Below are 23,367 nucleotides of genomic sequence, written 5' to 3' on the forward strand. Positions count from 1 at the left end.
CAGGTATATTGTATAAATAATGACAATGGATAAAGAAAATTGAAGAGAAAGGAATAATATACAAGACTTAGTCAACTCAATTAAATGAACAATCTATGAGGCAACATACGTATACTCTAACATCATACAGAAAGCAGTGTCACTCGCACAAACCATTTGATGCCATACTTCAGGCCTCAGTAAATGTAACTTTAATAAAGGGCATTACATTAATATAATTTAACATTAACCATTTTGTCAATAATTTTACCAATTTGAATATTATGGTTATAGACTCAGCTTAAAAAATCTGAAGACTACATATTATAGGTCTAGCCTCAGTTAAAACCGATACAAAGATAGTTCTACAGCAAATAAAGTGAAGGAAAAATTTTTCCAAAAAATAGCACTAGCTAGTCCTACTTCCATAGAGCTGATTTTAATCATACTTTTATGGTTAGCAACAAGTTGGATGAGCTATGCTTCCTACGGATACAAAGGTGTCAAGTAAAATGTCAGTATATGTGTATTTGTTAGAGTGTCTTATTGTGTACTGTACTTTTAAGTGTTGGTTGCACAATACTCATAAACATGATGGCATATACACAGCACTTTAGAGGGTGTTGATGTCCCTTACATTTGACAACAAGGACCTTGAGATAAAAATGAATAACCTTAGGCTAAATTTTATAAATTGATCTACAATCATCAGGTGTTTTCCAAGTAGTTCTTACCTACCTTATTCTTAAATATATATAACCTTTTCTACAAATTAAAGAAGTATGGTTGATTTACATGTCCTGACTTACTATCAGCAGCAAATAGATTTGTCCTCTATATTCTAGAGAAAAACCTGTCTTTGTACGTCATCTTACATGTTCTGAATTTCTATCAGATTCAACATAATATTTTCCATCTTCTGAAAAACCATCTTTTATTAATCTAACCTGGTACTACTACATATCTTTATTTTTTTGCCCCCCCAAAAAACAAAATTACTTATATCTATGCTCACCTGACATTCATATGACTTCTTTCTCGATATGTTTAAATGTTGATGACTACTCTTAATCTAAGCACTTCACTGTTTTCTTTTCTTACCCCTCTAATATGGCATTGGGATCATATGGCAACACTACCGAGTAGGAAGATCATATCCCTTTGCCTTTCCTTACCAGTCTAATATGGCGGCATATATTTTACTATATTACACACCACACTGAAACTTTCCAAAGATAAAATCAATACTATAATAAAAATCAAAACTTAAAAAAATTGTTGATAACACTAAAATAATTTTCATTTGACTACATTATCTGCATCTAGCACAGAACCCAATGTCCAAAATTTCTTATAAGCAAATCAGACCTCTCCTAAATAACTTTTGGAAAAAAAAAAAACTGTACAGCACTGAGCTGTTGCCAGAACTTTTTCCAAATACAGTAAAGATTTCTACTGTATTCAAGAAAAATAGCTGTGGTTCTAATATCAAAACTGTCAGGTCCCTCATTTGACTTAATTCCACTTCTCTTTGTGTTTTTGTCATTTAGCTCCTCATAAGAAATGACATAGTATTCTTGGAAAGAGGAACAATTGAAATGCTAACCCGAAAAAACAAATTACAAATCCTACCCCTAATCTTTTCACTTGTCCAAAGAAAACCTTACGTAATCATGTTCTTCGATAAAATTGATGAGTCCAGTTGCCACTGCTGCTGGGCCATCTGTTAGAGCAAAACCTTGATGGCTTACCACTCTTCTAAAAGAGGCTAAGGGTGTTAGAAACAGCCTAGTGAAATGAAGTAGCCATTGATTGAAAGGGAGAAAAAGGCCTTAAATCATTATTGCAATGGAAGCTACCTGAAGTGAAACATTATCAATCCGACCTAGATGTAACATGGGCCCCAATCTGGGAGAAGTAACTGGTAACAGCCAAACCTAGCATATTCTTCTCTGGCTTTTCCACTGAATCAAAAGGCAAATTCATTCAACACGAAAAGATACCAGATGAAGAAAATCCTTCATGTGAGGAACTGAGAGGAAATTGCCGTTTTCATTATGATTATTCAAATTACACTTTACACTCCAGCATGTGACACAGAGGAGAATGAGAATCATTATTGCCGGGCAATAAATCTTTCGAACAACCTCATAAGAAGACACAGAGAAGCCAGATGACACGGATCTCCTTACAATAACGGATTTCTATATAACTTTCTAAAAACCAAACATCACTACTATCTGGAGCCCGAGTGACATGTGCTCGAGCACTTAGCACGGTGAGAGAATTCGAAGGCAAAGGGATATGATAATGTGAATGCCAGGGGAGGTTCATAGAAATAAGACCTACTACTAACTGTTTTGTCTTCAGAAAAAAAAGTCTGTTAAGACTGGTGTCTAAGTTTTATGTTTTACCTCTTGGTTTTAATGTTTCTTTTTTTTATTTTTAATGTCAGAACCTGTTACAGATTATGTAATTTCTAATAATCTAAGTTTTTTTTTTTTTAATTAAATTGTCATGAATTTTTCGCTCAATACTAGTTTCCAAATATTAGATATTCTTTTTTCCGGAAACAAAGCTAGTAATTACATTAGTAATTTTCTGACCAATTAATACAATAAAAATGTTCTTTGTTATCTTTTTAGTCAAAAACCTGTCAGAATTCAAACTAAATCTTATATTCTAACTTACCAAATTTTGGAGGTGGTTGGTTTTCTATCTTCACAAGCAAAACTTATTCATGGATCGACATAGAAGCTGGGAAAGGTTTGACAGAACAGCTACACTTATTCAAGAATTTCCCTAAAGACAACACACTATGAATAGTAATCTAACTTCGCTGCATAAATGGCATAAAATAATGTGGGGAAATGTTGCCCATTCTTATTGAAACAAATTTTCAAGTCTAAAAGATTATGTTATAATTCACACTATTATGTTTCAAACTTAAATACTTACAAAGTCTTTCATCTGTACAAATATGAAATTTTTCTATCACCTACACCAATTACTTCAGAGTTCCTTTTTTAATACAAGAATATTGAAACAAAGGTATAAGATCAATCCATGAAAATATTTACAAACCAGTAAAATAAGAATTCTACAAGCATTGCATTTCTGATAAACAGCATTTTACTGATAATATTACATATTTCTATGTCCATCTGACCTTTGTATTGCTTCTTTCTCAATGTTTGTTAAATGTTGAAAATTTTGCTGTTTTCTTTCCTTGTGATTTCCCTATCTCTCGTATGGCTGTTTATGGCAACACTACTGAGCGGGTAAATTATATCCCCTTGCCTTTAAGTCTCAAAGATAAAACTAGTTCAACATCCTTGACATAATTAGTTACACGAACACCAGGCAAGCATAGAAATAATTTTACGATTAAAATTACATTTATTTCTATGAAGCACATTTGGCATTCACATTGCTGACTCCCACATTGAGAAGGAGAGGGATGACAAAAGAAAAATGAAGATCATTACTATATGGCTCATCAATAAATCAATTGAACAATGCTCCTAAGAAAACACAGAGAAGCCAGAAGACATCCTGTTAAATTGAATAAGTAAAAATGCATTTCTTTAGAATTTCCTAAAAAATAAAATCACCATCTGGAGCTTGGGTGACATGTGTTTGAGAACCTAGTGTGACAAGAGGACTAAAAGGCAAAGGGATATGATCTACCCATGCCATAGTGTTACTATATACACCATATGACCCCAATACAACACCAGAGGAGTAGGATAATTACATGGAAAGAAAACAGGACATTTCTAGTTCAAGGGTACACATCGAAATTTAACCAGCTTTGAGAGGGGAACAATATGAATGACAGGGGGGGGTTCATAGAAATACTGTTATAGATAAAGCTGTAACTGGTAATGTAATGAGATTACTTAAATAAAATTCTATGAAAAACTTCAATTACACAAATATTAGGACTCCCTTAAAAACTAAGTGTACAGTATATCAATAGAAGTTATGAATAGCCTTATATCCATTCAAATCTCTACCTGGAACAATAAATCAATGTACAGTAGTCAAAAATAGTTTTTGAGATACCTTGACTTTAAAGAATTACATTATGTATACAAATTACGATTAAGAAAATATGACCACTTTCCAAGAAAAACAATGTAGGAATATACCGACATTTTGGGCAAAGATAAATGTTCATGCATGAGGGTACCCTGCAAACTGAAAAATTTATCCCAATCTATACATGATATCAAGAGAATATGCAAGATGTGACAGCTCTGAAAGTCTTTGAGAATCCACATATACAGTACTGGTTGCCTAAAGAAAAGATACAATGTATAAAAAAATCTCTATTAGGCTCTCTAACGACACAAGGAGTTGAAGGATTTTGTTCATAGCAAAACTTTAGAACAAATACAGTACAGTAATGTGCAGTAAAATATTGCGGTACCATTTTATACATAACTGAAACCCATTTGCAACTGTACACTGTGACTGTTTTGATTGTTATATTATAACTCGCTCTTCCCTGCAATGTTAATAAACCAACCTGTATAAACTTGAAAGTTTATGCCTGATTTTGTTTGAATTTTTGTGACGTTCTCGCTCGCAAGTCCTAGTATTGAAGATCGATGTCTATTTAATAATGTTCAGTTGCATTCACTTGGCTTCTCACTTATCATCTAACTTGTGCCTCGCATAGAAGTATGGGAGACATCTCTCTCATAAAAACTGGATAAAGTAATGTAGGAGTAGTGATGTACAAAACAGATTTTAGAACTATTACAATCATAGTTCAGTCCCCCTTATGATATTGTACCACCTTCTTTCCTTGTATGCGAAGATGTTTTTTCAATTGATTATTTCTTAATTTTCTTTGTAAGAAAGCAGTGCATAATTGGATGGCAAGTAAAGAGGTTGGCTTACTCCCACATCTCCTTGCTCTTACTTTGGCTAGTTGCTCAAATACAGATAAAACAAAGACTAGCAATTGAATGACAAAATCTTAGTTTATCAACAGTATCTACTTGTCTTTACATTGGAGTCTCTTTAATAAAAAATATTTCTAAGGATTTATATTTTCAGATTAAGGAAACTTAGTGAGTAAATACCCTTGCCTAATATGAAATTATATTATGTTGCTTAAAATTTATATTATAGCAACTGAAGAGTTATAAACCAGTACAGATGTCTATTTCAATAAAACGCAGATTAAATTTAATAAAAATTAGAAGTGTCCTATAGACTAAACCATTACTATGCTCACTCTATATCAAAAAGCAATAAAAAGTTGAGGAATACTGAAAGCTCTTTTAAATGGTGATTGTGAAAACGAAAAAAAAGTATTATAATACTTGTAATTTTGAAAAAATGAAACTGCAAAGATTATGATAACCCAACTATGAAATGGGAGGGGTCACAGTTTTTTATATTATCATCTGCCTCCAAAAAACAAAGAAATTCTTACACCATGGTTAAATAGCCTACTGTCCTGTACTCTACTTTGAAACATCTTTGTGTTAGGAAACTTTAAAACCAACGCAAATGGAAATATTATAATATGATAATGCTGTATATCATTACAAGAGAAATCCTAATACACGAATGGGCAGTATTCAGCAATAAAAAAATTGTTAAAATGTCCAAAAATACTGTCAGCCTGCATGTGTTCTGAGATTAGGCTAACGAGGAACCAAAAATGTTGAGTTCTACAGATACTGTATTCAATATTTCAAAATAACTTCCAATTTCCAAGTCTCATGAAATGTTTCCAAGTTAACTTAATTAATTTTGCATACTACAGTATAGGTAAATAGCAAGTTTCAGTACTTCCCACAATGCAATTTTGGTTTGAGAAAGAAATGAATGGGCTGCGATAATAACCAATGTGAAAACAACACTGGATCCTTAAGGTTGCTAAAATACTGTACTTCTTCTCCTTGTGTCGTTGAATAAAAGAACGAGCCCTAATTCCTTACTTAAATAGCTATGGAATATATCCATATAAATATCTGGCAGCAGAAAGGGGAATACAGAACATTTAAATGTCATCCATGTGATCTGTAACCTACTAAGTATAACCATAACGACGCATTGCACTGACGAGGGTCACCTTAGAGATGAACACAATAGGGAGCATGATAGCAAAAATTAATCAGGAGCAACAAAGAGCTTTCCAAACTGTTAAAAAGGGGCAAACAGGGTCATGTCAGGGGCTGGCAGTTAACTGCATCCAGCCAACTCATCCATTCAATGTATTCTTTTGGGGGAGAGAAAGGGGGGGGGATATAAAGGCGGGGGAGTTTTGGAGAAGGGGCGATGAGAGCAGATTAATGCACGACACATTCTATATTTTACTTACTCGGCAGGTCAATGATTTTAATTTTGGCCATAAGGTGTTTGCATTGATTTAAAGATAAGGAAGGTTGTCAGATTATGACTTCTATTCTTGGCTGATTATCACACTGAGGATAATGCTAGCTTGAGAGTAAGTCTATTCTATTTATTCTTACTTACAGACTAAAATATTTTGAGTTTACTGCAAGAAAGAAAATATCTACACCACTGATTTAAAAATTCAAATTAAAATATAATTAAAATATTTATTTTCAATTAGTTTGTGGATTTTTGTAGCATAAACTTGTGGACTCTATCTATTATGAATTCTTATACACTTCATGATAGTTTTATAATTTGAATATTGTATATTGTGAAGGCAATTTCAAAATCTAAGAGGAAAGCAGTCTCTATGCTAGGATCAGCACAAATTTCAAACATTTACTCCTGTCAATTCCGATTAAAACTAAACTTTAATTCCTGTTATGAAATAAAATCCATTAGCTATTACAAACAGGTTTCTAAACATGTAGCATTTTGTACAGCATATACTTATTTATGTAGGTTCCTAAATGTGTAGCATTTTGAACACTGCACAACCGTACTATATATATCTATGTATAGATGAATATGTATATAATTATAATGCTACTAATAAAGCATCTACAGTATTTAGAGTGGATGACTCCCGAATTACAGACATTCTTTTAATGATGAATTTAGGATAACCTCGTCACAAAAAACTTCCATAATCACTGCTTTATGACTCATAGAAAAGACCTATTATCAACATAATGAACTTGCAACATTCAATGCACCACACATCTCTATTTTGAGTTGAGAGAGATTTATAGTGTGGTAGTCAGATTGTTGAGCTCGTCACTAGATGATCCCAGGTTCGATTATTGAATGAGAATGTTATGGGCCTATTCTGGTTAAGTCCATTGGAGTTACATTGACTTAAGTTGTGAATTATTTCAATACGTCTTGCCAAACATTCATAGTACTACAAGTTTTGAAAGCACAGGTGGATTGACACTCATAAATTTCAGTACCTAGACAACTACTATGACTGGAGGCTGTCATAATAGAAAACGCATTATTGCTTTGGAAAGTATTCAATTATCATCTTGTTTGGAACTGCTGCCTTCTTTTGGTTAAGAATTATACTTATTTGTGTAAAGAAAGTCACATGAGCACCCTTATTTTCACTGAGATCAATATACAGTACTTTAAATGACCCTCATGCCAGGAAAGACAGAGATTTACATCTCTGCGGCAGCTACTATTGTAAAGAGTAGGTGTCACATAGAAGATGCAAGGAAATTGAACCTGACATCAAGAGCTCTCGTACACCTGTGCGCTAAGTTTGTGAGCGCCTTGCTTCAGTATCTCATAACATTCAGGGTTGCTGCAGCAGCATACAATGCACTTACTTCCTTGAATATTAATGAATGGCTTGCAATGCACTTCTCATGTCTCAAATTCTTGTGTTGGGCACTAGTAACGGAAGCTCGTACTTAGGCAAGCCTCGATCTTTACGTATTTCCTCCCTCTGTCACAGAATAAGGGAGACAAGAATATGCTACGGTCTCAAAAAAGTTTTGACGAAGGAAAAACTTATTTATGGGGAGGTGCCTTAGTATTTTAATGAGGAGTAGGCTCACTTTGGTTGTGGTTCTCTTAACCTTTTGCTGGATAAACCATGAGGTTATTTGATCTACATAAGTAGCCTCAAGCACTGGAACAGCTGGGAGTGGTTAGGAAGTCTAACAACACAAATACCCACTTAGCCAAGATTTTAACTTCAGTAGGACAGGCGACGGTCCATAATAGACCCGATATCAAATAACCTCATGGTTTACCACGCCAAAAGTTAAGAGAACCGCAATCAAAGTGAACCTACCCCTCATTAAAATACTTCCTTGGGGATCACACCACATTTAAACCCCCAAAATTAAGAAGAGAATAAGACTACCTGTGGTTGTAAAAGTTTGAATTTGTGAAGGATTAAGACTTGCCTCAATCATGCAACTGAAGGATGGAAGCTATTGAAATGACTAAGTAACATAGGAATCATAGAGTAAGGAGTTTTGAAAGGGGAAAAGTACAGAATGATAATGGTGAGATAAGGTAACAAAAGTACAGTAGAGTACATAAGAAAAAAAAAGGAGGATGTTGAATAAAAATAGAAGAAAACTGTTGAAGCTCTTGAAACATTTGCATTGTGAATGAAACAAAAAGGAATTTTAAGGGAGTTGAAATAGGGAAATATGAGGAAGTGGTAGATAGGTTAGTCTAGGTAGAAGGATGAATCACCGATTAAGGATGAAGTGGTCACGTGGAAAAAACATAAGACGAAAGGTTGGCAAAGTAAACCTACATAATGCGGAAGTGTTAGGCGCAAGGAGAGAATGAGAGGGAACGAGTTCACTGCCCTTATCATCAAACAGTATGAAGTGTTATAGATAAACTATTTGTTGTGATTTAGGAAGTTTTCTGCACTGGGGTTCATCTATAATTCAGGAGCTAAAATATAATTGTAGTAGTTGTTGTGTGCTTTTTCATAGAAATCCTCACATGTAAGCAACAACAAATAAAAGTATATCAATTATCATAGAAAGGCCCACATACATATGCACACAGTCCATTTAATTATTTAGAATTTTCTGTAAATGCCAGATAAACTGAACTATTTTTGTCTGTCTCTTCTTCTGTACTTTAAATCCCAAAGCTAATATCAGTCAGATATATTCACGATTAACCCAACTATGCAATGAAAAGGTAGGAATAAAAAAAAACATATACATAAGAAAATCATGCTGATCCTAAGAGAGATGCATCTTTAAAATACCAGAAACGGACTCATCAGAATGTGATGACATAACTTTAATATGTGGTCCTGTTGAGAAATAGGTATTATTGTATGTTACATAATCAGAGTGACATTTTACTTGTGAAACAGATGTATCTATCATAATGAAATACCTCGTGCTTTTGATGGATGTGAACGAAATTACTACCATAATAATCATAAAACACTGATTACCCAAAACATTGTGCAAGAATGTGCTGTGGTAGAAATCTGAAAATTCAGTTTTTCTTAAGCCAATTATGGTACCTGTTTTGCAAGAAATACAATTAACTGATTTATCAAAGGTAGTCCTACAACTGTTCTACGTATGCTTAATCTCCTACTCTAGAAGCATCAAACTAGATTTGTTCAGATACAAAAAAAAAAAAAAAACTACAAAATCTTCCCTATTTAACTCAAATTCTTAATCATCTTTAAATCTAGAGAAACAGAATGAAGGCTGGCAAAAAATATCAGAAGAAATACTCATACATGACTGATTGGATTTACATCATGGGACCAAACTACCACCTTCTTGTACCTTGCAGACTCCTAACTGAAATGTGTGTTGGCTTACTAATATAAGGGTTGTGGTGTTGGAGTATGTAACGTGGTGGTAAGTGGCGAAAAAAGGGATTTTGACGAAGGAAAAATCTATTTCTGGGAAGAGGCCTGTGACGCCCGGTGAAAAGGTCCTTCTTTACACTTTTCTAATATAAATCTTCCAAATATACTAGAGAAAGATAAAAGCATGGAATGCAGAGGTTACAACCCTCGCGCGATCACCTTGTAGGTGTCGTGCATTTAACAAGGGCGTGTGAAAACCAGTATTCACAGGCTGTCTTCCATTTAGATAATCCCTTCATCAATGGGGAGGGCCGTGACAGGCTCTAGAGAACACAGTTGGACTACCCCACTGACACCTACCACGCGCGCTCTCTAGGACATCCTTCTGTTTTGGACTTGCCCGCTAAGTCGATAGTGTTTTGCTCAGTGTTTTTTCGCAAGTGATTGTCGTTAATTCAACATGACTGACGTTGCTACTTCACCTTTACCAATGTTAAGTACCAAATGGTTGTTGGACTCCCTTATGTAGAATGAACGACTTTGCGGTGGCTACTGACAGAACCGACACAAGCAATATTGCGCTATAAAATGTAAAGTAGCCTTTACGGGTATTTGAATAGAATGTATAGCGTAAAATAACCCAAATGAATGTGGTATTTACTATTCATACAGTCATATTTTTGGGACGTTCAAAGAATGTTAATATATTTTGTGAAGGTCTTCATAAAATCTAAAGTCAATTAACATTGTAATCTGCCCACAAAAATGAATACAGATCCCAAAAATCTCAAAGATGAGCAGTGAACCTATTTTCACTGAAACTGGAAAGATTGCTGGCTTAATAAAGCGATAGTAATACTTTTCTATACATTTTACAGTTTAAAGAAATTGTTTGCAATTTATATACTGACCTAAGAGTGTTTTCATAAAACGCATTTTTATTATTGTTGTTTTCATGACAGATTCTCCCTCCGAGGGGTAAGACGCTTTTCAATATTTTGACAATATAAAGAAGTTGAGAAATTTACTTTCATATGCAGTGTATGATTGTTACACTAAGACCTGTATAGTGTTTAAATGATCCAAATAAATGCTATGGGGCTATGTAATATGTAAAGTATGTCAATCTGGTGATTGCAAAAATAACCTAGGGGTCCATTTATATTAAGGATTTCCCTGGGATATACACATGTATTAAGTTGATGGACCTATCACTAATTACAAAGTACTGTAGATCTAACCCACTCATTACTAACAGCATCATCCTTGATTTAACCATCCAAAATAAGTGTCTCTCCTATTCAAAGTAAGACATTGTCATTTTACTTATCAGCTGTTGTAAGGTTCTAACCTCATTTATTTCTTCGAAAAGAATTTTTTCAAACAATCAAAATTACCTACATTGTCTTCCTTAAGCACTCTGTTATTATTAGATACTTTAGACATTGCTCTTAAATTTCCTTATTTAAGCTAAGGTATACCTGGAAATTTTATAAATACATTAATATGTCTATTACCTTAATGAAACTCTCCTCAAAGTACCAGTACGCTATACTCAATCTCTTACATAGAATTAGAAAGACTTGTAATACCATTAGAGGTACTAAGAAGGTGTGGCTTGGTCCCCTAATTATAGATTATCCATAACAGCTTGAGCCGCATAATCACACATACTTTTATGCCCTAACTGCGTACATCATACTGTACGTACATACAGAAATTCATATTACGCTTATAGTTTTTACATATGATGTATACTGTATTCGTAAATATAGTATATACAACTCCAAACATGTGCACTAAGTATATATACTTAAAAGTCCAAATTCATTTTGTCACTTGAGCATTTAATGAAGAGCTAACAATCTCTTTATTGAAATTCACATAAGCTACCCTCATCTTGTATACTGTACTCATACTGTACGCTACTGTTACAGTATTTACTGCTTTTCTGCAGTGAAAAAAAAAGCCTCTTTCTATGAGATTTACCTTCATTATGCCTTTCTTACCAAACATCAGTTTAATGTACATCAGTATTTAAGAACAATCTATGCAAGTAATATTAGTCCTGCTTTAGAAGCCAACACACATGCACTAGACTTTCACAATTTATGATTTAAAGGATCTATAGCCTCCTGTGCTTTAAAAATGAAAACTGCCGATACCTTACACTTAGTTAAATTTTCCTTCTAAGGATAGTGACTGTTTTACAGCTTACAACCACCACTGGTATTTAAAATAATCCTAAGGAGATTGCCAATAAATTATCTATTTCCTTTAATAGTCTTTATACAAATCTATAAAATGAAGAAACTAATGATTTCTATTTTCATCCATTACTTGAAAGATTCTTGTTAAAATGCTAAGAATATCTGTCCTGCCAGTTATTACTAGGAAATATAAAAAGAGAATAAAGATTCCCCAGGACAATTCAGAGTGCAGCATCAAGGCACCTGTGAGGAGTGTCGTTTTGTAGGTGGATTAGGTCAAGAGGCTACTTGGTCTACTCAGTGAGCGATAACCCAAGAAGCACTACTCCACCGCTACCTTTTAGGCTCCCGAGAAGGAGCACGCAGCTGGCCGTCAGGCACGCCGCCCTGGGCTTGATGCCAGCTGCATCTCCTTCCCTAGACTTGGTAAGATATCTTTGACTCAAGTTGAAACTCAAGAATCATAACTTGCAAATGCAATGCTCATGAGTGCAATTTTTATTTCATATAGGGACATAGAAACAACTGATTGAAAATCATGAAGATATTCTTACCAAAGCCCAGAGAGCCAAGCTAAAATGTACCTACTAAAGCTATCTATGAAAAGGCTAGGAATTCTTTATTACCTCTGGGTTGAGACTTGCAAATGGGAAATTTGTAAATGCTTCTGCCGATTTCCATAATGCAGGAAACACGGAACATAACTGAAAATAAAGACCCAACAGATGATAAGCGTGGTACACCGGCTTCCATGGAAAGCATGTGTGGGTATGGGAGAAAACAAATAACATACCACCCACCAGCACTACTATACCACCATTAACATCCTCCATACTCACAAAAGGGACCTTACCTTTGCTTAAGAAGTTTATGACACTTGTTAACACAGTGGACTGAGCATAAACACAGCTCTCGTGAGGCAAGGAACTCACAGTGTGACAGAGCTACGAAGGAAAATGCCAAGTAATGATAAGCTGTCACAAAGTATAAGATAAAAAAATAAAGAGATAAACATGCATAGTATAGATCGAGGCATAACAGAAATATGGATGTTAATAAAGGCTTCCCTTCCCTCCCACTTGCTTCCAAGGGAGCGTATCTAAACCTTTCCCTGGCATATCAATAACGTGATCACAATGGGTTACTTGATGGAAATCACTAACGACACAGTTAATCATCAACATGAACTTACAATTTAACCATAAATTTCATACTTGGCGGAGACCGAGTAAGTATGGTGCAGCATAACACAGTCTACAATTGAGCTATAATACATAATGTGCAAAACCTAACTCCAGTTGGCCTGGAGCTTAATGGCACAATTTCCAATGAAATACACCAATGAAAAAGAGAAAAAATAAAAATGGGACGGGCACCTCACAATACAAATGTGCAAACCTGCCTCAATCACAGCAGCAGGATGGATGAAGTTTGCAAAGCCGAGCTGTCAGCTATGGATCACACTCCGCCATATCAAAGGCTCAAAAAGTATAAAAATAAAAAAAAATTAAAAATCACAAAAAATAAATCCACAAAAAGAAAAATCTACCAAAATATAATGCAGCAGAGTCTGCTGCGTAGCCATGATCTGACTAAAGATGGGAAAAAAAAACAACACTACACATTGAAGTGTGAAACGGAGCTGTCAGCCGGATCCTCACATATACGACGAACTTACCATAGAGTTCTTGTTGCTCTGGCATAAGAAACAAGAAGTGGTGTCGTACAAGTGAGAATAGGAATGGCCAATGCCCGAGGCGTCTCCATCCTGGGTTGGTGAGGGAGGAAGGTAATTGGTGAGCTTTTGTGAGGCTTTGTGAGCCAAGGATTATTTCTGTGCTTACAATGGCGCACACAGTGCTTTTCTACCCTTTTTTTTTTTTTTGAAAAAAAAAAAAAAAATCCTACCTTCTGTGATACACTATGCATCACCTCCTACCATCATACATTGAAGAATTAGGGCTTGCCGCACGCAGGCCTGTTTTCAGTGGACAGTGGCTACCGTTGTTTCAGGGTGTCATGAAAAAGGGCAGAGGGGAACTGTGAACATCCCATCACTAAAAATTAGCTCGTGTGTAGGTATCCACAGAAACACATGCATTTCCTTTCTCGCCGCGAGACGGCGGCGGCCACCGTCCACTAAAAATTGGCCCATGTGCGGGGTTGCCCTTAAGCAACTGACATGCCATTTTTTCTATATCTTTAACAGCAACTCTATAATTTTGGAGTGATCCATTTTAGATGAACTACTGTACAATACTAAAAGCAAATATAAAGCAAGTCTTTATCATATGTACATCTTTTGTTGAGAAAAGTTAAGACTTAAATTGAGGAAGGATGTTATTTTAATGCCTAAGCAAAGGTTTGAAAAATATGACATCTTGAAAACCGAACAGAGTTTGGTGAAGAAGTTTCCAAGGTGGAGGAACAGTAACAATGCTCTTTGTTTTGCTAAATGGCTTCATTACTGAACTATTTCTTAAATTTCACTATAGAGAACTTACATTAAATCTAATTTTATTCTACCATTAATTAACCTAAAAAGCCTCAACAATGTTCATCTAGATCTAGCTGTTTCGCCATGCATAATATCAAAAGCAGCGAGGAGAGATTTAAACAAATAACAGCATTCTCTTAAACTCTCAACTGGTCTTTGCTATGAAGGTATGCTCCTTACTGGCATGATGTACTGCTTTCATGGCACCAACTACAGTACATTCAAGCCATTTGCTTTCAGGAATGCTAGTTTCAAATAAAATACAGTGTAAGAAGGCACAGTGAAGTTGCCTTCTGTTAACAAACGTTTTCAGATGAACGTGGATCTATTTAAGTAAAAGAAGTTACGGATGGTGAGATGTCCGAGTTGTTTACGCGGCTTGGAAATATTTTTCTTGTCGATACAAAAGATATCCAGACTTTACGCAAGAAGCTTCTTATTTCTAAAATGTGAGTTTGTCGCTATTAGTAAAATTAATTGTGATTGCAGTGACGAAGATTACGTTAATGGAAAATTTCATAAGCCAGATACAGAAATTAGAAATGTGCCAAAGAAAGTCTATTAAATTTCTAATATGAACAAGCATTCCCAAGATTCTAAAACTTCACAACAATAACAATGACTCTGCAGAACTAATTTTCATATTCCTATTCCATAGACTATTTCTAAGGCTGAGGAAGACATAACGTTTATAACTGTTCTGTAATTCCCCGATAAAAAGTGAAGGTAATGTCAACTTTTGATAATTCACGGTCTTTTTTTTTTTGCCTTGGGAGAATATAGAGGAACAATATTTGGTGTCTGTTTGAGCTTTCAAAGTCCCAAGTTCCAAGGATAAATAATAGTGAAGAGCAATTCTGTATAATGAAGTTGAAACCCTCATGAAGTCTCATTATAAAGCACAACTTTTGGGATTAATTTCATCTAGAATCAGACTCAATAGCATAGACTGAATATTCGTATTTCTAGGATTTGCTTGGGGAATCTTTTTGAAGCGAGAATTATTTCTGACATGTACAAAAAAATATTGAGAATAAATAAATTACATTCGTAAATCAGTTAAAAAACTGACTGACTATCACATATGCTGTGGGTAAGACTATTGTACTATAATTGTACAGCTATATTATGAAACATACATTCAATATTTTGGTAAAAACAACTGAAATTCTAAAGATTAAATCAACATAAACAAACGATTACATATTGTCACCCAAATAAAACAATGATTGACACAGTTTTCAGTTATACTTTCACTTAACAAAATATGACAGTAATATTTCTAAAAAAAAAAAATCCTGCTCACCCACCAATTACGTAGATAAAATCTCTCTTTTTGTAAAAAAAAACTAATCCTTTTATATCATTGAAGTTTACCTCTTGATAGTTAGGGAACACAGTGTACTTCATTAGAAATTCAAAGATATCTACCACTTCAAAAAACTGTAAGGTGCGATTCTGAAAATTTCACATAGAAATATTGAAGTAATGAATTTATTAACGATGATACTTTACCACCCTCAATATATTACCATTAGGTCCTGGTGATAACTTTAATACACAAATTGAAAAATCGGGCAAAAGATGTCACAAGACGAGAACATTCCCTATCACTGTAGAGGCAATAATGGTGAGGAAGAAAAAAAAACCCGGGGTGAAGGAGTGAATAATGATAAAACAACTTCACACTTGTGACTAGATTGTGGAATGATCTTCCTCGGACACACTACGCTATCTTATTTCTCATATTCTTGTTATATTGAAGTTTTTATAGTTTAAATATGAAAGATTTATTTTAATGTTATTGTTCTTAAACTTCTCTTGTAGTTTATTTCCTTTCCTCACTGGGTTATTTTTCCTGTTGGAGCCCTAGGGCTTTAAGAATCCTACTTTTCCAACTAGGGTTTTACCTTAGCAAGTAAGAATAATAATAATAATAATAATAATAATAATAATAACAATAATAATAAACTGCTGATCTTATACATGAGCCACAGCATCCTACAAGCTAGGCGGGAGTTCAAGCTAATAAATACTTTATTAACTAAAAACGGAAAAGTTGTTGTCTTGATAATAGAAAAATTACAAAAAGTCAATGGGAGCTTGTTAAAACCTCAACAGACACCAATATCTTCAAGCTCTTTGCAAAGCTTAACCAAAGAAATTACAAAAGGTTCAATATTAATGACTAAGTACCAGCTGTTATAATGCTAAAATATCCCAAGAAATAAAAATATTTCTCTATGCAGTATTTCCAACTAAATCTTAATACAGTACTAATATTTTCCTTATTAAATCAAAATACTATTTTCCACATTTTGCTTAATCTAATTCATCTGAGCAACTCTAAGAGAATTCAAACATCTAATATCTATTCTGGGAAAAAAACTTCTTTCTTCACATATAAAAATCATGTTTGCTTTTTCTCTACACAGTGTAACTAAATTCCTCTTCATTGCTGATCAAAATTACAAATTTTACTATGGAAATCTTTTAGAACTACAATTATTTTGCATTGAAGCAAGTGAATAAAAAATCACTCTACTTGAAACTTGCCAGCAATATATATTTATTTATATATATATATATATATATATATATATATATATATATATATATATATATATATATATATATATATATATATGTATGTATATATATATATATATATATATATATATATATATGTATGTATATATATATATATATATATATATATATATATATATATATATATATATATATATATATATATATACCAGTATATGAATATATATCATAACTAAGTGAATAACTAGTAGAAAACTAAAATGCAAGAAAAGCAGGTAGCCAACATGCAATGCTGAGAGGAAAAACTTGCAAGTGACTGAAATCAAATACCTTACAGTCAAAATGCCTCAAAGTAGGAAGCTGTGCAAAATGTTTTGTGTAAAAATACGAGATAAATAAGTGCTAATAAAAAAAGATGGATTATTCATATCAATCTTCTTTGGCGCATACTTAAATGTAAATCAGACTAAGGGACGGTTACTGAAATGTGAAAGTTTTAAAATGAATTGAAAATAACTATGTGAATACGACACAGTGCAAGCTACTTAATAGTTTATGTGGAAATTCCCATAATCTGAAATTGTGTCTTGTAACACATGTGTAAGAAAAAAGTGTGTTATTCTTGATGAAATGAAATGAAGTGAAACTCCAGGAAAATGGTAGACATTTATCAAGATATATTTGTCAAATTAGTCCACTGGATTTTGCAACTCATTCGTCATATGTTAGAACAGATGAAGTGTCATTATAGTTAAGCTGGTTTTAGGTTTTACCGGTATATATTGAATATATTCCTAAAATTTTCATAAATAATTCCAGGAATTTCATGCTGTCTTTTGCCAATTTACTCAATGTATGTATCACAACAAACACTAAAGTCATAAATCAATGTATAGTACTCTACTAAATTTATGTACATGATATATTTCCAATAGGAAATGCAGCTGTATGTGCAGTACACTAAATTACTGTATAATACAAGTGACTTTACAACGTTAATTACCGAAAATACCACACCGTGGTATTTCTTATTGCATGCTCATAAAGATTTACTCTAAATACTTATAGAATACTCTGCTACGCCACCAATCATTTTGTTCTATATGACTGTATCTTTAAACATACATCTCGGCTTTCTGTAAGTTATCAAATTCCATGCAAATAATACTTGATCTATGTACAGAAGGACCTTACGTTGACCAACGGGGCACAAAGACACATGGATGTAAACATCAAATGTATAATAAGGCGCCTGTAGCATGACCAATTCATATGCAAATTAAATCTACGCATAAAATAATACTCTTCGAGTGGCTTGTAATGTTTGAAACTAATCAGATGAAAGTAATGATCCAAGATCATCATAGACCCATTAGACATTCATGCTCCTATGTCAGGTATGTTTGAGATTACCCACCCTTCATTAGAAGTCTATGATATTCAGATAAAAATTTGCAGGTCCAAGAGCCTCGTACATTTTGAAATAATGGGAAGAGATCTTGTTTAAAGAATTGACAAAAGGGTAGTGCAATTTATTTCTTTTGGAAGCTGAAAAGATCATTTCTGTTTCACTCAATCCAAAGGGACCTCTAACCCAGTGACTCTCAACCTCATTTTCCCCATGGACCCCCTTTCATCACATGTCAATGTCATTCACCCATTTTCAAGATAATATTGTCTGCCTCAAAGAGACATGTTTGAGATTACCCACCCTAGATTAAATGTCTATGATATTCAGATAAAAATTTGTAGGTCAAAGAGCCACGTCCATTTTGAAATAATGAGAAGAGATCTTGTTTTAAGAATTGAAAAAAAAGACGATGATGCAACTTATTCGTTTTGGAAACTGCAAGGATAATTTCTGCTTCACTCAATCCAAAGAACCCTTTAACCAAGTGATTATTAACCTCATTTCCCCATGCACCCCCATGTCAGAATGTCATTCCCCCATTTTCAATATTAGAGTGCATTCCAGGTAATATGCACACAATACAAAAAATACTTTTAATTTTTCCATGTAAGTACATATACATTTACAATCTTACATGGATTATTTTTATGGTGCTCCCAGGGGAGATCAAAGGCAATAAAAAATCCATATTCTAACAGTTTGAGTTTGCCAATCTATTTTTCCAATCCCACCTCCACCTAAAAGCCTGAAATTCCACTCTGGTTGAGAACCTCTGTTAACCACAAAGACTATACCAACTCAAGTCATATATTTGGTCACAATACTGGAATTTAAGACAACCATCAACAAACTATTGCAAATAATGAAGGGTGAAAGTTCAATAGCAAATAAGGAACAAATATAAGATGAAAATATAACCTGAAATGATTCTATCCTCTTCAAAAGCAAAAAAATATTCCTCAAAACTTTGCAAGTGCATTGTAAGAATAAAGATAATTTTATTCTAAACCCAGCAATAAAATGCAAAATTTATCCTTGGTGTTGTAATTTTTTTGGTCTCGATTTAGGCTCTGGCATAATTGAACAGCAATGCTTTGCATGTTATTCATTCCATTTCATGGAAAGTACAAAATATTGTGAAACAAATAAGCAATTTTTGGACTAATCATAAACAATGGCTTCTCAAGGCAAAATATTTGATAAACTTATTTCTCAATGAAGCATTACGTATTTCTTATTTAGTTCCGCTCTATGAAGATTGGGATAATGGTTAAGGTAATCACAGATCAATCATATAAATAAAGAATGAACAGGAGAACCTTTTACTGTACTAAAAAAATTGACTAAGATTTTAAGTTCTCTCTACATCTATGATAAGATTTTTAATGTTGACCTTCATTTATCTATGAATTTTTCACATTTAAAAAAGTTCAGGAAAAACACTGTAAAGTCTCCTACGACCATGTGAAATCTAAAAAAAAAAAAAAAAAAACAGCATTGGTAAAACAAACGAAAGTATTTGAAAATCTCTATCCATTTGTTGGTTTACCTATAATGCAAATATCTAAACATTATAATTTCCCCTTTTAATGCACTTCAGCAGTATTTAGACCACAGCCCACAGTGATGCAAATCTTGCACAGATTTATACACAGCTTTTACTCAACCAGACCCCATGTGCATGAAACGCTTTTTCTTGCCTTTTCTAAATATTTTTTTTTCATCAAAGTCAACCCATATACTGTTCCCTAACAATCAGTTCTGATCTATCAATGATTCAGAAAGTTCCTAACTTTCATACGCGAGAAAGCCAATTAGGATGGGCAATATTCTCGAATAAACAAAATGGATTTTGATTTCAAAACAAATGTACACTATCATGTCTAATAAATAAGATTCTAACTAATAAAAAAAAATATCTTTTTTATTGCTTGGAATGTTTTCTTTTCCCAATGAGTACAGAAAAACCCTGCTTTGAACCTATTGCAAAATCTGTGGCCCAGTTAACATGAAATCATTCGGCTCATTTTCATTGTTCAAAGTAGCCTTGATATGGGTCTATTGCGGCAAAGTGTCCATTTGTAACCCGCTCGCTAAAATTTGTGAATGAATTGTTCAAAATGAGTTACTAGACATATACGAATCGACATTCACCATTATCCTCAATGAAAAAATTAATAGAATTAGCCGGAGTATGATATCCAGTTTTCGACACAAAAATAATATCCAGTGTTTGAAATAATTTTCCAATAAAAAATCCACCATTGGTCCCCGATTTAACATAGGCAATTAATAAAAAATGAAGGTGCAATAACTATATTACATACGATCGTATTCAGTTACAGACTAAGGACTGCAACACATTACTTTTATCATTGAAAATCCCAAAGCAAGAAAACTAAAGATTCTATGTTGTCTCAATACACGATCACCAACTTTAAAAGGTTCAACTGGAAAAAGTGGTCCTCCAGTCCTGTATAAAGGAGAACTTAGTCTCGAACTTTGCCTGCAGCGATTGGATGGGGGTTTAGTTGTACGAGAGATTCAAGGAGGTCATTTAAATGATGAATGATGTCTCGTTCAATGGTGCTGTGCAGAAGCTGCGACCTAAGTTAGCCCCTACATCAGCAGTGCAAAAAAAATAGATTAAAAAAAAAAAAGAAAATAAGAAAAAAAAGGAAAAATATCAAGTGTACCTCAGTGAGTTAGGTGATTTAACTTGTGATTTGAAGTGATGGTAGGGTGATAAGAAATCACATAAAAAGAAGAAAGCTGGGAATAATATCTTTAAAACATCATACGGAGGAGAGGGATACTGCCGTCTCCGAATACGTATCATCCAAAAATAAAAATGCTGAGAAAGGAGAGGTGGCGAGAAATAAAGAAAAAGAGCTGTGTTTATCATCCCTCGTGTGTCAGTTATTGAAAAAAACAGAAAATTAATTTTCGGAACAAAATGTTAACAACTGAATAACTTACTGTGGTACTGCAAATTACTTTCCACACATGACAAACATACAAGTACACGCAAATGCCCTCACTGCCATTACGCTCACAAAAAGCACACTCACACACACACACAAAGACACAATCTGTATAATAATAATTGGTATATATGGGCTTTATCATGAAAAATATTATGGGCAGAAAGCCATGCATATTTTTACTGAGAGGGTTCTATTGTGTTGACATTAATATGACCATACAAAATTTATTATTATCAAATGTAAATACTAATTTGAAAATAAAATGAATTGAAATACTATTAACAAAAACACTCAACATACAAATTATATCATTACGCTCTTCAATGACTATTTTTTTTCATGAATGAAAGTATACATTTTTATGAATGATTTTCATTTCTCCATGAATGAAAAACACATGTTCCCTTCCAGTGTTTATGCTCAAATAAAAAGTCATGTCATAACTAAGGGATGTAAAAAAAAAAAAGAGAAATACAATAACTCATTCTGAATTTAAAGAACTAAGATGTTAAGTATTAATATACACAAGACTTGTACAATATCACATTATAGATATATCGAAAGCCATCCCTCAAAGCCTTTTTTAAATCAGAGGCACTCCAACGGTTAAAAATCTTCCGAGTGTAAATTGAGAAGCTGAAAATTCTCTTCAAAAAATATTAGCCATTCCTGCTATCAATGTACTTTACATATAAATACTGTATTCTTCATATTACAATTAATAAGATATATAACAGTTGGTTTCCTCTTGAAAGAGACTTAGCTAAAGTAAAAGTGAAAATAGAATGACCAAAAAAATAGACGAAATTAAATGAAAAGACGTACATTGTTACCCGGTTCCATGTTGCTGGTGTCTATCGTTCTGTACATGCCGATAGGAATTTCACAGGTTGTCGAACACAATTTTTGGTATAGACGCCCGTACGTCCTGATCCAAAGGTCTTGCTTGCTAATTTTCATCTGTAAGCATAATGAGATAATCTTAAATCTACAGTAATGCAATCATTGTTAAAGATTATATAAAATCTATTGATTTTCATAGGAACAAGCCAAATGAGATATTTAAGAGAAAGGAAGAGTAATGAAGTAAAGGGAAAAGTAAGGAAAATAGATAACAAGTTGGGAAGAGGCATATGAATATACCCAAAATCCAGAAGACGCTTTGATACACTAATTAATTTATCTATGTTTGTTTTGCCTCCCATTTGTCCGTTTCACTAACTCCATTCTCTCTTACGGGTTGCGCTAGTGAATGCGTAGTCCTCTATATAGAATCTGTTTTTTGGTTTGATATCCTGACTTTTGATTGGTTGCTGTGATGCTTTTAGGAAATGAGAAACATTTCCAGAGGGATACCAAGTTAGGGAAGAGTGCAGCCTCTCTGAAACAACTACATAGTTTACAGCATAATCGACCTAGTTTCATTCTGCCATCCCTGACACTGTGTTGCAGAGTTTGTCAACTAAGAACCTGATAAACATAAAATTTGAAATTAAAGTCTTTTTGAGTGTGATATCAAGGGATTAGCAGTGGTCATACTATTGGTTTATTCATTGTGAAAGTTAACCTTATTTTAACATTATGTTTGTTGTAGACACTGGGCTTAAAGAACAATTTTGAGGGAAAGATCCCTATAATTGCCTCCTCGGGTCACCAGTGAGAGCATTTGCTTGTGCCCTGAGGGCAAGGACCATCCCTCACTGGGACCTAAGTCCCATGATGGTATAGACTGCTTAAAGCTACCTGCTGAATATATATATGTGTGTGTGTGTGTATATGTATGTATGTACTGTATGTGTGTGTATGTACAGTATGTATATGTGTGTGTATATATATATATATATATATATATATATATATCTATATATATATATATATCTGTATATATATATATCTATATATATATATCTATATATATATATATATATATATAGATATATATATATATATATATATATATATATATATATCTATATATATATATATATATA

The 23,367-nt window shown here is 33.5% G+C and overlaps 1 protein-coding gene across 1 annotated transcript in view; it reads right to left on the bottom strand.

The window, feature by feature from the left end:
- Nucleotides 1-23,367, bottom strand: part of LOC137628703 (potassium channel subfamily T member 2-like) — an 82,500-nt gene that overhangs the window by 21,348 nt on the left and 37,785 nt on the right. Inside the window, exons 8-9 of the mRNA XM_068359854.1 lie at nucleotides 22,202-22,336; nucleotides 12,558-12,635 (exon numbers count right to left, since the gene is read on the bottom strand). Of these exons, the coding sequence (XP_068215955.1) occupies nucleotides 12,558-12,635; nucleotides 22,202-22,336 (213 nt within the window). The remainder of the gene's footprint in view (nucleotides 1-12,557; nucleotides 12,636-22,201; nucleotides 22,337-23,367) is intronic.

This window comes from Palaemon carinicauda, chromosome 36, assembly GCF_036898095.1.
Source record: "Palaemon carinicauda isolate YSFRI2023 chromosome 36, ASM3689809v2, whole genome shotgun sequence".
NCBI lineage: Eukaryota > Metazoa > Arthropoda > Malacostraca > Decapoda > Palaemonidae > Palaemon > Palaemon carinicauda.